Here is a 16976-nt window from a genome sequence, read left to right on the forward strand (position 1 = left end):
ATCTGAATTTTCAGCAGCCATTACTCCGGTCTTCAGTGTCACATAAAATCATTCTAAAATGCTCAAGTAACATTTCTAATTAATATCAATTTGAAAACTGTTGTTCTGCTTGATATTTTTACAGAAACCTTCATATATTTTTTTCAAGATTCCTCTGTTCAAAAGAACATAATTTGTTTGAAAATTAAAAAAAAATTATAAATGACTTTCACTCAGTGTAATACATTCTTGTTAAATAAAACATCAATTCCTTTTTTTAAATATTTTAGAAAGATAGTGTATGTTGGTAACATTTTATGAAACTTATTTGTTATTAACAAACATTTGTAATGCTTAACAGAAGTAGTTTATAAAAATTCAAATACATTAATGAAATTTTCAAGGCATTCATAATTTTGAATGTATTTTAACTAATGATCTGTGGTGGCTCATGAATATTTATTAAGTTACTTAGTAATTTTCACTTGCAAACACTCACACTCAGTTTAATGGCTTTAGATTTGTAAAAGGGTCTGAGAGAGTATGTGTAGAGAAGGCAGGACAGAGCGTGGCGTAGTAAGGCAGTGAAGAGGCCCCTCTGTAATTTATTGAAGTGTTGATTCTAGTCAAAGCCACTCTGATTCACTGTGTTTGGTCTAAACCAGCTGAGAGACTTGCAAGGACAGCCGGACACTCCCTCCGACTCACTCCATTCACAAGCTTGAATTCATCGCCCTCTTCCAGAAATGAAAGGTTGTAGACGTTCAGAGAGATGGTCATGTGATTATTTAGAGATCGTTCGTGGTCAGTAGTGTTGTTGGGATGCAGGCAGGTTGCTTTGGCAGTTAATGGGTTTGTTTAATGTGAGCTTCCTGGTGGAGCCTTGAAGAAGGCCATCTGCTGCGTTAGAAATGCCTGTCTCCCATCACATCGTCTTTTCCAATGGACACCAGACAAATGACATAGTGCTGTCAATCTATTAAAAAATAACTAATTAATTGCGATTAATCCCACCTAACATGAAATTTTTTAAATATACATTTCAATTGCAATAATTTTACATTCACTCTTCAAATTAACGTAAAAACAACATAAAGACAAAAAAAGTGTAAAAGTGTATTTTTAATATTTGTTTAACACTTTGAGCAGTAAGGTCCCACACATGGGATTTTATTTCCGTGCCCCTGGGAGCATGGCCCCACACATGGGATTTTATTTCCGTGCCCCTGGGAGCATGGCCCCACATATGGGATTTAGAATGTTCGGTGACGTTACATAACTGACAAATTCAAACTGTGCTTTCGCGCTTTATCTGGCACATTTTTGCCAGAGAGAGAAGTGCACTGCGCTTGTCATATTATCACAACTATGCAGTGTTTTTAACCACATAATGTTTATTTTAGGTTTCAGACATTTAAATACACATAAGTACTAGTAAAACAATACATTTAGAGTTTGTAAAATACACACATGTCTATGGAATAACAATAACAATCCATTCAAATTTAATTTGCCGATGTGTTTTATTCATATCAGATACACATAGTGTAAGTAACTATAAAGTTCACTCTATTCTTCACTTATTACTTGTATTTCGGGAGAAATTGATGAATTCACGTGCAGTAAATCTGACTGACAAGACTCTCTGAACTGCAACGCGAACAAACATGGCGGCGCCCATCTCACATTACAGATCACAATCAAGATATTTAATTTGCCGATGTGTTTTATTCATATCAGATACACATAGTGTAAGTAACTATAAAGTTCACTCTATTCTTCACTTATTACTTGTATTTCGGGAGAAATTGATGAATTCACGTGCAGTAAATCTGACTGACAAGACTCTGAACTGCAACACGAACAAACATGGCGGCACCCATCTCACATTACAGATCACAATCAAGATAATTTAGAAAGGTTTTTAAACAACAAAACACACTCATTTACACATATTTGTAAATCGGAATATCAGACTGTTCATGACATGGTATGCAAGTTTGTGAATATTTTAAATGAAAAAGGAAAAACTAAATAAAAGCGATCCATCTGTCATACAGTGTTATTGTGGCCACGGTTTGTCACGTGACAAGCATTACGCGTCACCATGGAAACAGTAAGGGGAAACGTTCTAAAATAACGGTCGCCTTAAAAACACTCACTCTGGGCGGACCGCTAGAATATTTTAAACTCACCACTGAAAGGGTTAATGCCATATTTTTTTTATGATCAAAGGCGAGTATCACTGATAGCAAATACTACTGATGTCTCTAGAAAGTTTTTTTTCCTAATATTTAACCATTGACTATAGCCAGTCAACATCACAGTATAAGAGAGTTATACATTTTAACGTTTATTAGACTATACAAAATAACAACTTCTAATTTAAGTGAACTTCAAACAGTCTTCACATAAATCCATTATAATGTCTTATTTCGGACCGCTAGAATATTTTAAACTCACCACTGAAAGGGTTAATGCCATATTTTTTTATTTTCGAAGGCGAGTATCACTGATAGCAAATACTACTGATGTCTCTAGAAAGTTTTTTTCCCTAATATTTAACCATTGACTATAGCCAGTCAACATCACAGTATAAGAGAGTTATACATTTTAACGTTTATTAGACTATACAAAATAACAACTTCTAATTTAAGTGAACTTCAAACAGTCTTCACATAAATCCATTATAATGTCTTATTTAGCTTTCTGTGCCCTTCAGCAAGTAGGAAATAGACAGAAATTAAATAAAGTTATCAAACACTAAATTCTAAATTAAATATAGATGAATCCTTAAAGCTACAAAAGTTATTGATTTCCTCTTTTTTTCTATTGTTCTTTGATTAACAGACATCGCAGCAGCTGGTTATTAGGTTATTTTGGCTGCTTTAAGAGCTGCCGCTGCCGAACATGACACGGATCTGACACGCATCATATTTTCTCACAACTCTTTACCTTTTCTGACTCACTTCAGGTCTTACAGTATATACTCATGAGCTGACGAGTTGAATCGGGTGTGTTAGATGAACGCCACTGCATTTCAGAGACATGTTCTTAAATGTGACTCATATATAACAAATAATTACATGCATGCACAGTTTTAAGGCAGAATTTAAAAGCCTTTTTGGTAAATTCATGACTTGACTGATGACAGAACTACGACATTGCATGCTCGTAGTTTCTTTTGCGCTTTAATATGAAATGATATAGGCTACAGTGCGCATCGCTGCATTTGTGCGTGCAATTGAAGAGCACATGCTACGAGCACAGTATAACGGCTGACAGGAGAGGAAAAGTCGTTTTTACTGACATATGGCCTGACAACATCTCATCTGACTGCAGTTCACTGTTGTTCTAGTGAAGCTCCCTCATCATCTGTACCTTTTCCACGCTCGATTAACAGCGCCTGGCGCTGAGGCAAAGTTGGAGTGCGCATCTGAAAAGTCTTCCATTTGATGTGGTTGTAAAGATGTTCTGTATCTAAATAAATGTAATTCTTGTCAAGAAAAAAAGAGACAAAAGCAGCAATTGTGAGTGGGTTGGCCAACCCTATCTCCACCCCTGCGTTAATTGCGTTAAATATTTTTAATGCTTTAAAAAGATAAAAAGGATAATTGCATGTGTTAATGTGCTAATTTTGACAGCATTAATATATACATATATGCATGCATACACACACACACACACATATATATGTATGTATGTATGTATGTATGTATAGTGATATGCATTCCTGAGTTCAGCATCACTTCACCACTACAATCCCTACACCTGTATGCTCTATTTAAAATCAAGAAAGCATGCTAGTCTACGTATAGAGTATGGATGCATGTCCGACTATAACACTGTTCTCCATAATTTTTTTTAAAACTGCATGATAAACTCGATTGCGTGCCAGTTAGTGAATATGCACAGGTTTCTATGCTGAGATATCACGTGCAAAATTGAGCAAATTTGCCCCTTGGTGTTCAGTCAAAAACAAACAGGCTTGTTGTGCTTCTTTCAGAGTGATTAAGAGAGAGAGCATTCTATGTTAAGCTCTGAAAGAATAAATGTTGTTTTAGTAAAAGGGAAGGACTCTATCCTGATAGAAAATAAGGCTTTCATTCATAAATCAATGTTCTCTGTCCTATAGCATGAGTTTAACTAGGCTTCTGTCTCTTTCCTGCTCTATTTTTGTTACTCTTACTGACAGGCAGAAAATCTGCAGTGCTCTGTTGAGACTTGACATGTTCCTGAGCTCTCCTAAAACAAGGCTTTTCTTCTTCCTTCCATGTTTGTAGTATGCATTTTCCATTCAGTCACGCTCCATCTGTAGCGCTTGGGGTGGTCCTTATTTGTAGTCCTATTTTACTGACAATGCCAAATTGTATCTGCCTTTGCAAGCTGAAATCTTCGACTGTTTGAGCATGTTGCAGCATTTCACCTTCACAATACCCAACAGGTATTACAGTATATTTCTGTCCTTCATGTTTAAAACAAAAATGTTAACATTTTCAAACCAGCTCAAATAAGTTTTGACTGTAATTTTTGCTAATTGATATTAATTAATCTGACTAGAAATAAGTAGAAATAGCTCCTTAAAAGACAGGTTTGCTTAAAAATGAAAATTCTGTCATGACCTTCCAACTTTGTATGGCTTTCTTTCTTTTGCACCACACAAAATAAGATATTTTGAACAATGCTGGAGTCCAAACAACATTAGACTCCATTGACTCAATTTTGAAAAACCACCAAATTTTCAAAACATCTTATTTTGTGTTCCACAGATGAAAAAATTGAGGGTGAGTAAATAAAAACAGAATCGTCATTTTGGGGTATACTATCCCTTTAAGGTAAGAACGGGACATTTTTACATTTAAGTTTTAATTGTGAGGTTGTGATTTGTATAAGAAAATAGAAGTTTGATACTTGTCAATATTTTTGCAATTCAGTTTGCTACCATATAAATGAGACACGTCACCTTTTAGGTTAGTAATTATGCTTTATTTAAACATAACATAAATGCAGTAGAACTGGTCTCACACAGTCACAAATGCACACACTCTTTAAGAGCACACGCTATCAGTCTCATAGGATAGAGTTTCCACCGGTAACGGCTCCAGTAGGCCTCTGTCTCCGTCCCTGTCTTTGTCACTGCAGTGCGGCCCCTGGCCCCTAATGAGGAAACCTGCTACTCGGGGATAGAGATCACATTCACAGACCCAAACACACATACACACAGTCTTCTCTCTCTCTCTCTCTCTCTCTCTCTCTCTCTCTCTCTCTCTCTCTCATCCTGCTCCCAGGCACCTCAGCCAAAAGATTGAGAGAGTTTGCAGCAGGGCGAAAGGCTACGGGCGTGGAGGAGTGTGTGTGTGTGTGTGTGAGTACAGGAGGAACAGGACTGTCAGTAATACATAATGTATCCAGAGGACCACCGGGACCGCTGCACAAATAGGGGCCCAGGGACACCACCAAGAGGGAAAGAGAGGGAGAAAGAGTGAGTGATAAGGAATGAGAGGAGAAAGGGGAGTGTTCTGGTGGTACATGGTCCATTGAAAGCAGCCTGAAGGGTAATTGGATAGGGCAGGTAACCTGCGGATCCACAAAAAAAAAAAAAAAAAGTTAGCGGAGCGATGGAAGGTCATAGCTGCAGGGGGGGTAGGGAGGCCCCTTTCGGTGTGTGTGGTTGGGGGGTAATCTGATACACAGTGTGGCCAGAGTCCCTCGTGCTCATATATATGCTCTCAAGACAGCCCTTGCATTGAAATCTAAGATGGCGGACGATATCTTCTCCTTGTTTTTCTTTTCCTTCAGGGGTGGGGATGTGCCTCATTAGCTATTGTAGCATGTTTGTTGGGCTCCATCGGACCCAGTCTCCATGTCTACTGTTTGCGGCCTGGCTTTTGAAGCTGCATATATGGATTCCTAATCAAGATCTCAGTCTGAGCTGAAAAACCTGCCCAGGCTTCAGTGCATCTCCTCCAGAACAAAGACAGAAACATGCACACACAATTCTTGCTGGAATATGGTACAATAAATAAACAAAAGGCCTGAGATGTATAACAAGTAGAATGTCACATAAAAACACACTTGTTATGATTTACATGCACTGGTTCTCATTTCCTCTCTGCGAGTTTGTGTTGTGGCGTCTCTAACGGCGGGTGTTTTAAGGTCAGTATTCTGACCTCTCTCGCTGCGGATCTACTATTTGCTTTTCTTGCTGCCCACACACTTCACCTTTCAGCCCAAATGGAAAAGAGGAAGAGAGAGAGGAAAACACTTTGTGTACTGCCTGCATTTTTGTCATGCTGCTACATGCTATCTCTCCGTCTCCTTGACAGCCTCCGCTCTCTCTCTCTCTCTGTCTCTCTCTCTCTATGCTCAGAGCTTCGGAGCCTTAAGGAGAAAAGGAGGGACATAGATAGTTTTAAAGAGAAGAAAAATAGAATGAGGGAAAACCTAGAGAATTTTACCATTAAAGAAATAGTTCACCATTCTTTACTTACTCTCACTCACTGAATGATTTTCATTTTTCTATAGCAGTTTAGCAGAAAATGTATGTTACTCTTTTCCATTCAATCAAAGTGAGTGAAGATAAGCTATCAATCTTGACAAAAAGCCCATACAATTATTTTGAAGCCCCCGGTCACCTTCAACTTTCATTGTATAGAAAAGAGCAGCATGCATCTCATAAAAAAAAAAGCTGTGTGAAACTCTGTTATACACATTTGTGAAGCAACATGATAACATGATATTTGTGAAGCAACATAACATCATATTTGTGAAGCAACATGATAACTACTTAACATTGTTTGAAAAAGACATCTGTCAGGCAGGCTTGACGTATACATAGTGACAGACATACAAACAGCACTTTTTGTTCAGAAATCTAACTGAATTCAGATTATTTAGCTGTATAGTATATAGTGTACACTTTGAAGTTTCTGCGTAAATACATTTCAGTGTGAATATGATCCATCTCATTAGATGTAAATTAGCTTTCATGATGATCAAGTTTGTAATAGTTTTCAATAACCCGTTCCCAATAACCGTTTTAAAATTCATGGATGTTATTAAAGGGATATACCTAATGTGGTAATACTCAATGTGTAACCCACTAAATTATCCAGAAATTGTCCAGAAATCAGCAGCGGTTGCACAAAATATTTGCACAATGTATAGATGTGTGTTATTTAATTTGATGGCAGTTGTGTAGATCAGAGGTTAAGAGGCAGAGTGGCAGAGATTACAGTGGATGATGGGAAATAAGGATATATGTGTGTGTGTGTGTAGTTAACCATATTTTGGGGACAAATTTGTACCCAAAAGTGAGCTATACCTGACAAAATCTCCAAAAACCTCCCTTTGGGGACGTCCTCGTTTGTAAAACTGGTATGAAAATAAAGTAAACAAAGTTTTTTTTTTTAAATTGTAAAAATGCAGAAAGTTTCCTGTAAGGGGTAGGTTTAGGGGTAGGGTTGGTGTAGGGCAATAGAAAATACAGTTTGTACAGTATAAAAACCATTACGCCTATGGAATGTCCCCATTTAGATAGCTAAGTAAACATGGGTGTGTGTGTGTGTGTTCGCGTTCGCGTCTGCGTCTGTCTGTCTGTCTGTGTGAAAATTTTGAGGTTGGAAATTCATACATTTACTGCTTTTGAAATCATCATCTCCCAGCCAAACACTTGTAAGCCTCTGATGTCATACTTGCATGATGAGAAGTAAATCACCATAGTGCAGTGCTGATGGCATCAAATAGATTTTGCTTTCTTCTATTACTGTTGTGTGATGCTTGATCTCACTGTCTGATCTGGATTCAGGTCTTATCAGTCGTCACAGACATACAGATCTCTGTTTGGACTTGTAAAGCATGAACATCAGCTGTAAGAGGGACCGCTCAAAGAAATGTAGCAAATAGAAATATATGTTGCTTCATGACAGGTTTTTGAGTAGTTCTATTTTGAGTTGCGTTAAAGGGGTCATTACTCTTTCTTTTCCATTTGTTGCCAACTATATTTTATACATTTACAGCACTATAATAATATACTTAAAGGGGAGGTCTAATGCTATTCTGACTTATTCAGAATTCTAAGGAGTAGGATTCTCATGCTCAACATGACCAAAGTCTCAAATTACGAGTTGGACATATGATGGAGTATTTCTGTGCCAAATACACTCCTTCAGGGTTCGTATAAGTTTTTTTTTTTCTTTTGAGTATGGCCTTGTATGACATCATAAAGGGTGGAATTCCTTGCATGGGCACTTCTCCCGAAAGAGCCCGAGCACACATCAACCAGAGCGAGAGCAAGAGCACCCCATCAACGTGCCTTATTCAGGTTACAGAAGTCATCGGCAGTGCTGCACAGGACTTGCTCGAGAAGGATTTTACATTTTGTTTTTGACCACAAATTCAACAGTCACCAAAAAAATGTGTTTTTGGTTGTGAGGGAAAGATAACCTTCGGCGATATGAAGGATGCAATACTACGATATAGGTACTCAAGATTAACATGAGATTGGCAGAATCTGTGTGTTATGCCCCTTTTTTTTTAAAAAAAAAAGCTTTTAATTTTTGTTGAGGTTTCAGATACTACATGTCTGTTTTCTGCAGTTTCACATGCCCATTTTTTACAGTTTATTTTTAATAAATGCTGTTTTTGGATTGGAGAGGGAGCACCTTTGAATAAATCATGATATGACCATGAAATCTAGAAAATAGAAAGCTGTGGTTGAAATGAGTGTCTGCACATGGCCAGTTTTAGTTATGTTGGTGAGTCAGCTCAAGCCCAAAGCAAGCAAAATCACAGTATGAAATCATCCGTGATCTCTTCTCTTCCATGCAAAATGGTGAAGCAGTCAATGTAAACAATGTGAACCAGAAAATGTAAATCCAAACAGAAATGCATCCAAACAGCAAATGTAAGTTGTTTATGTTGTGTTAACCTATAGAAAGGGTACTGCTCAACCACTGACTACGAGCATTTGTTCTTCTGTTTCCATAGGGACATCAGCATGAACAACATCACTGAGCTGCCTGTTAATGTCTTCAGAAACCTGCCCTATCTGGAAGAACTGTGAGGATGATTTCTGTTTTCTCTCTCTTTCACTATTTCCCCTCATGCTCCGTTTTCTTTTTCTTACTTTTTTTCAAACTCCCTCATGGAACATCTCCATGATGATTTGAGATGATCTTTTGCTCTGTCATCATTCTTGAATATTCTTGTCTATTTTGAGATTTTGAAATGTTTATAGAACTGCAGAAACAACTTTGAAGCTAAATCCACATCCAAATCACTGCTGATTGGATTATGCGCGCTACATTGTCTTCATTTCTTTTGATAGTCACTACATTGTGTCACTGTCCATTTTCATAAATTAAAGTCTGCTAAACAGTGTTGCTCATGTCACCTCAGATTGCCAATTTTTATTGAAAATGAATGACTTCCAGACAATTTGACTCTGCGATCACCGTTAATGCTTTAGTGCTGTTATATGAGGCTTCAGGCTCATTGCCACAGAAAATCCACTCAGGTGAATATTCAGTACAACAGCACTATTGCAAGTATAACACGACTTTCTTTTCTGTATCAATTAAGCCATATATAATACTTGCACAAAATAATGTTTATTATTTAAAATAAATCAACATTAAAATGAAAGATAAACTTAAAATTAAGATAAAATAATTTACAGACAAACAAGCTACACACTGCCTATTAGAGCTTGAGATTTCCCTTAAAAAAGTGCAAAGACCAATTAGAGAGAATAAGCGGGGAACAGATTTGTCCACCCACAGCACCATCAGTGTGGTGCGGCACATCTGGCACAGTCTCATAGCTTACAAAGTACTGTTAGTCAGAGCATCTCAGGATGCTACGGGTGTCAGATGGCTTTTGAAGCTACATCTAACTTGATCATAGCATGTTAATGACATTAAAGGAACAAACACGTGCTGTTTTAGACAGATTTGGAGTGGCTGTATCAGTATATTTGAAGTAAGTTTTGAACTCTCGTTGGGTGTGACTGATTTTTTTCTTTGTGTTTGTCTTTTCTTTACTTCTTCTCTCATCTCACGTCTGCCCATCTGCGGGAAGGGCAGATAACATCTATCTTAAGTGATATCAGGTACCAGCGCTTCCAGACTGCTGAAATGACCAGCTCCCAAAGTCGGCTCCCCCTTGCTGTTCGCTCTTTTTCTTTTTTTTTATTCGTTTGATTGGAGTGTGTTTTCTTACCCTCGTGTGTCTTTCATCCACTCCAATCTCCTCCGCTCTCGTTCCCAAACAGTTCTCCAGTGCTTTGTCAAAGGCCAATTTGCTTTTCAACGCATTGTGAGAAGGAATGCATGGCAAGAAGAAGGAGGGCAAAACAATGGTTTCCATGACAACTGGAGTTTTCAGAAGCGTGTGCTATCTGGGAATGGGGTGAGGGGTGCGTGAGGTCTCCGGGACCTGTACAGCACTGCATTGTGCCAGATGCTCTTTGTCAGGTTGCTCATGGTTCAGTGGTCACAATGGGTGTGGTTAATCACAAGGGTCAGGAGTTCACTTTCTGGGCTTAAATTTATTTTTAAACAAATCCTGGACTGTTGTAACCACTCAGCAGCAACATTTGCATTGCAAGATCTTCAACTAGGCTGTATCCATACATAAAAGAGGAAAAGAATACTGGGTGTAAGAAGAACTTTTATTATTAATAGTAAAAGTTATAAGCCTGCAAAGGAAAAATAATTGTTTAAATCATAAATATAACTCAACTTGCTAATTAAAAAAACTAATATTTTTGTAAAGAAAACATTTCATTTGAATGAAAAATGTGCGTGCATAATTTGGAGGGGAAAAAATATGTTACATTTTCCTGATAAATGCGTTAAAAAACATCCTGCTTCGCTGTGCTGGTTTGTAAGGCTGTGCAATTTGGCCAAAATTCTGTGGTTTATATCGCTATATAAAAATAATAACAACAACAACAGTAATTATAATTACTGCTACCATTACTAAATAAAAATATTAAAATTACTAAATAAAATAAATATTACTATTGTAACATTTTACTGTACATCGATCAAAGTTATTATTATTATTATTATTATTAGATTTTAAATTAGAACGGTAAAATTGCAGTGCTAATATTTATGGCTATTTTTATTTTTATTTTTTTCAAATATTAAACCATCATTTATTTTGACAGAAATCCACAGGGGGTCCTTTAAGCTTCTCTTTTGTAATAAGCACTTTGAATACAAGTATGGGAAGATGGTTGGCAGATGTTACATTTCCAAATGCATGTTAAAGCAACGCAAACTCAGAGATGAAGAGATGGACTGCATAGATGGAGTTCATGTGGACCATGTAAAGTGCTATGTATAAAATTGTGGGTGTCCAGAAATAAGCTGGCAGATATTGCGTTTCAAAAGTAGTTCTCATGTAGAGATGAAGGCATAAAAGATCACAGTGAGCAGAACACCTATACAGAATGCATTTACCCTGACAGTGCAGCAGCAGTGATGTGCTTCTGTGCGTGTTGGTGTGACCCATGGCTGTTGTTAGGCAGCACAGTGGAGAGCCAAGAGGAACATTCTCTGCCTCAGAGTCATGCAGTCTTCTGTCATAACCACACACATACACACACCCGCACCTCTCTCTTCAAACATATCCACCCCCACTGACAGATATAGAGCTGTCAAATATTAATCCTCTGTAGATGTGTGTGTGTCTCTGGCTTAATAAGTATTGTACATGTGAGTATGCCAGAGATTGTGTTTGATTGATTTTTTTGTATTTAAAGTAATAGTTCACCCAAAAATGAACATTGTCATCATTTACTCACCCTTCACTTGTTCCAAACCTGTATGTGTTTCTTTCTTCTGTTGAACACAAAAGAAGATATTTTGAAGATTGTTGGTAACTAAATAGTTGACGGTAGCCATTGACTTCCACTGTATTTTTTGTTAGCAACATTCTTCAAAATATCATCTTTTGTGTTCAAAAGCTGAAATAAATTCATTCAGGTTTGGAACAACTTGAGAGTGAGTAAATGATGACAGCATTTACATTTTTGGGTGAACTATTTTCTAATGAATTTCTGTTACATTTTTGTAATCTATTTAAAAATATGTATCATCATTTTGTATGCCAGTGTCCTAAAGAAGTTGCTTTATAGTGATATATAAAGGCATTTCTATAGTGGCCTGCAGTACAATTGCAAAGACAGCAATTATTTTTAATTAATGTAGTTCTGAACTGAAAGTAAATGTTTTAAACTTAAATAAAAGTGCGCCATTAAAGCTCTTGACCTGGGAGATGTCACTTGGACCAATCTGAATCCAGCCTCACTGGATGTGTCCTAAACAATACAGCAGGAACATCTGACAATGCCATATTGGATAGCTATATTGCATCGCATTGACTTATTAGTTCATTTGTAATTTGTTTTATAAAGGTAATTCTGTCTTGGCTGAACCCTTCAGAGGGTCACATGACATTCAGTTGCCGTGCTCACTGAAGTGGTTACTAAAGCAACACGCCGGAGTAGCGCTACACAGCTTTGGCAACACACTGACCACAGAATGAGACTTAGATTAGTTCCAGACAAATAATGATCAGGGGTGACATCTCCCCTCTCAATGCATCAGACTGCTGAGTTGTGACGCTGAGTGTGTACTTAAAAATCCACCCATGGTATCCTGGCCAAATCTGGTGGCTTTGAGACACAGCCAAACCAGAACGATGTAGAGAGAGAGAGAGAGAGAGAGTCATGGAGCGAGAAAACGTCTTTTTTTCCCGCACCGCTAACTCAACCGCATTGGTGTGCCACAACAAATGTGTTGATGTAAACAAGAACGCAGTTAGACGGCAGTTGATTGTGTAATTTGGGGTTTGGGTCGTGGTTGTAGAGAGACAGATATTCTGTCAAAGCCTGTGTTTTGGTTCATAATTTTAACTTTTTAGTATCCCAGCAGTCCTTTTAATCTCTCTCTGTGTTTTCTCTCTCCATCCATCTCATTGTGTGTGGCAATATTTCAACACTTAGAAGCTGAACCCCTATGATCCTGCGGACTGATAAGCTGCCCCTGTCATGTCCTCACCATCATAATTCCAGCTGTATTATCCAGTGTCACATGTTGTTTATCACCCTCTCTTTCCCTTTTTTTGTCTGTTTGTCTTTCTCCAGGTCTGCAGGTGAATATTGGAGACACCGTGGAGACACCGCATAAGTTATCCATAGACTTAGGGTGTGTTCACACTTGTAGTTCGGTTTGTTTGGTTCATTTGGTCTGGACCAAAAAGGAAAATTATACATTTGGTCCTGGTCTGCTTAGCGTTCACATTGGCATTTTTGACAGTGAACCTAAATACACCAAACCTAAAGGCATAGTGATTAGTGGTCGACCGATATTGTTTTTTTTATAGCCGATGCCGATATCTTGGAAAGCAGGGTGGTCGATGGCCGATATCATTTTATTTAATATTTAAGAAATTTTAAATAATTTGGAAATGGATTAAAAAAATAAACATGCTTTAAATGACAAAGTATTTCTCACAAATAAACAAATATTTAATAAAAATATAATTAAAAAGGAAGTAAACACTGTAACCAACAGGGCACTCAGTATTCTGGGAAGTTTGTGTGCATTGGGAATCACATTTTTTCAAATAAAGCCAAGGTAACACTCATTTTACATACAGCACACCATGAAAATATCATAATTTGAAATCACAAGTTTAAAGTTTGTTGATCGCGCGTCTCAATTAAGCTGAACTCTCCTCCTGTCCGTATTCAATTCACACAGACCGACCGTCACGCAGAGTACACGCGATCGTGCAGGATACACATGCACACTTCACAAGATCTCACAGCTGGATTCGACTAAGTTTGCAAGGTTTTTGAAATTAGATGTTCATTAGTCATTCAAAGATTTGTTTAAATTATATAAATGTGTATTTGCTGAATGCTGATGGCAAACGATCATGTATTATCATGTTTGCCTTTCTGTTACTAACAATATATAAGCAATCGTTATAATACTTTTTTGTATGCATTTTAATTCCTTTGTTTAACAGTTCTATCTGATTATTAGACAGACTTGTGTCCATGGACAGAACTGTTAACAACGACAGCAAACAAGAGGGAGAATGTGAGCACTGTGTTCAGGCGCTGCCGTTCTCAGCGCCGTCAAAATAAAAGTCCCGCCACGAACGCATCGGCCAAACAGAAAAACTTATTGGCTGATGCCGATATTTAAAAAATGCCAAATATCGGCCTTGGCGATATATCGGTCGACCACTAATAGTGATACGTTCACAACCTGATTGAGTCGGCCATATCAAAGCACCCATTAACTAATCAGTCTGCTCAGCACTGCTTTAAGTCGAGCACACATAATACCGTCTGCTGGACTAAGCGCGCTCATTCTTGCATGTACATATCATTTTATTTTCACCACCTGCAAACTCACAAGGAGCTCATAAAAGGCACTTTACCTCATCGTTGCTCCACATTTGCCCTCTGCTCATTTTGTTTTGGTTACACCGTGTTGTCAAATCATGTCGCATAACGTCGCATCTTGTCATTACTTCCTGTTTTTGGTTCGTTTAGAAGTATTTGGTCCGTGTTGCATTCATATTTAATTCGAACGGCACCAGAGTTTGTTTGGAAGCGGACCGAGACCCATCTTTTTAGCAGTCTCGGTCCGCTTGTTTGGTGCGCACCAGGGTTCGGATGGCAGCGTTCAAACTTACTCAAACGAACCGCACTAACAGAGCAATCGCACCAGGGTTTGTTTTAATTGAACCAACCATGACAAGTATGAACACACCCTTACATATATACTTTGGTATTATGGAGAATGTAAGGGGGCTTTCACACTAGCACTTTTGGTGTGCACCCATGTTTGTTTGACTTCAGAGTTCAGTTCAATTGGATAACGTTTTCTGAACTGAGGTGGTCTGGGGTACAGTTCATGTGAACTCCGGTACGGTTCGCTTCTGATGTTAATGCAATCGTACTAAATCACGGAATTGAATAATGTATGAATTGGTCAAACTGTTTATATGTGTGTTTACTCGCTCGCTTTCCTGATAAGTGTGACTGACGCGCTGCAGCAGAAAGAACTGATATCTCATTTCTGCTCGCAGAAAGTGACTCCCATGTTCTTTTGATTCTTTGCATTACAGTCGTGACAAATTAGAGGCATGTGCCGCTCTGTCTTGGCATTTTATAAATTAATCGCAAATTTTCAAAATCATAAGTAAAAAATTAAGTAAGCAGGCATCCATTCCTTTTGCCATCTTCTGCATAGTCGTAACCTAGTAACAGGGGTAAGCAGCTGCCTCTCTGATGACGCAAATGTACCGTGGTTCGGAACCAAAAAAAACACAGTATGAACACAAACCAGCGGGGGCAGCGGGAGGGGGGATCAATCAAACGGGTCGGACCAGGCAATCGAACCAAGCATGAAGCATCTTTTTTTTTTTCCCACAAAGAGTGTCCACGGGCTCAGCATCAGTTGCTCAGTGGGCAAATGATCCCTGGATTTTTTTTTTGTTGCCAGTTCCGTGGTGCTCCATTTCACATCCAGTTTTGTTGTTTTGTTTTTTGTCATTGTTTTTGTTTTTCGTTTTTTTATTGTTTTTTTTTTTACAAAGACAGCAGACAAGAAAGAATGTAATATTTCAAGCTTTTAAGTCCTCTAAAAATGGCACTCACAAACCATCTACTTTAATATAATGACAAATTCAGTTTACGTATTGCTTGCAAAATTTTGCAGCTTTCAAATCTGTCAGTGGAAAAATGAGTCTAGATCAGGGGTGTCCAACCCTGCTCCTGGCGATCGACTGTCCTGCAAAGTTTAGCTCCAACTCTAATCAAAGACACCTGCCTTTAATTTTTAAGTGATCCCAAAAAATTAATCGCAAATTTTCAAAATCATAAGTAAAAAATTAAGTAAGCAGGCATCCATTCCTTTTGCCATCTTCTGCATAGTCGTAACCTAGTAACAGGGGTAAGCAGCTGCCTCTCTGATGACGCAAATGTACCGTGGTTCGGAACCAAAAAAAACACAGTATGAACACAAACCAGCGGGGGCAGCGGGAGGGGGGATCAATCAAACGGGTCGGACCAGGCAATCGAACCAAGCATGAAGCATCTTTTTTTTTTTCCCACAAAGTCCTTTATTCATCTCAGCATCAGTTGCTCAGTGGGCAAATGATCCCTGGATTTTTTTTTTTGTTGCCAGTTCTGTGGTGCTCCATTTCACATCCAGTTTTGTTGTTTTGTTTTTTGTCATTGTTTTTGTTTTTCGTTTTTTTATTGTTTTTTTTTTTTTACAAAGACAGCAGACAAGAAAGAATGTAATATTTCAAGCTATTAAGTCCTCTAAAAATGGCACTCACAAACCATCTACTTTAATATAATGACAAATTCAGTTTACGTATTGCTTGCAAAATTTTGCAGCTTTCAAATCTGTCAGTGGAAAATGAGTCTAGATCAGGGGTGTCCAACCCTGCTCCTGGCGATCGACTGTCCTGCAAAGTTTAGCTCCAACTCTAATCAAAGACACCTGCCTTTAATTTTTAAGTGATCCTGAAGACCCTAATTAGTTGCTTCAGGTGTGTTTGATTAGGGTTGGAGCTGAACTTTGCAGGACAGTCGATCGCCAGGAGCAGGGTTGGGCACCCCTGGTCTAGATGATATAGTCATGGAAAATTCAGCGACAAAAACAAAATGATTTAGAGCACCTTTATAATGGCAGAAGTTGAAAGATTGGTGGATCCCAAACACCACACAATTATTTTTGTAAATCATTGCATATCAAACTTCCTTATAAACTCCTTGAAGACTTTTCTCTCAGTTTGGTTACTTCCACACACAGGTGGTGCTGTAGTGAGGAAGGATGGACATTGCATATGTTTTTTTTTGCATTGAAATAATAATCACACTGCAAAAGTTTTATTTGTATATAATATTTTAGATTTTATTTATTTATTTCAGACATGCATCTAAGGGCCAC

At 38.0% G+C, this 16976-nt stretch overlaps 1 protein-coding gene across 1 annotated transcript in view; it reads left to right on the forward strand.

Moving 5' to 3' along the window:
• The window catches only part of LOC107553053 (leucine-rich repeat-containing G-protein coupled receptor 4-like), a 63355-nt gene that overhangs the window by 25729 nt on the left and 20650 nt on the right, over positions 1 to 16976 (forward strand). Inside the window, exon 3 of the mRNA XM_016235143.1 lies at positions 8968 to 9039. Within this exon, the coding sequence (XP_016090629.1) occupies positions 8968 to 9039 (72 nt within the window). The remainder of the gene's footprint in view (positions 1 to 8967; positions 9040 to 16976) is intronic.

This window comes from Sinocyclocheilus grahami, unplaced genomic scaffold (genome assembly GCF_001515645.1).
Source record: "Sinocyclocheilus grahami isolate Dianchi unplaced genomic scaffold, SAMN03320097.WGS_v1.1 scaffold464.1, whole genome shotgun sequence".
Taxonomy (NCBI): Eukaryota; Metazoa; Chordata; class Actinopteri; order Cypriniformes; family Cyprinidae; genus Sinocyclocheilus; species Sinocyclocheilus grahami.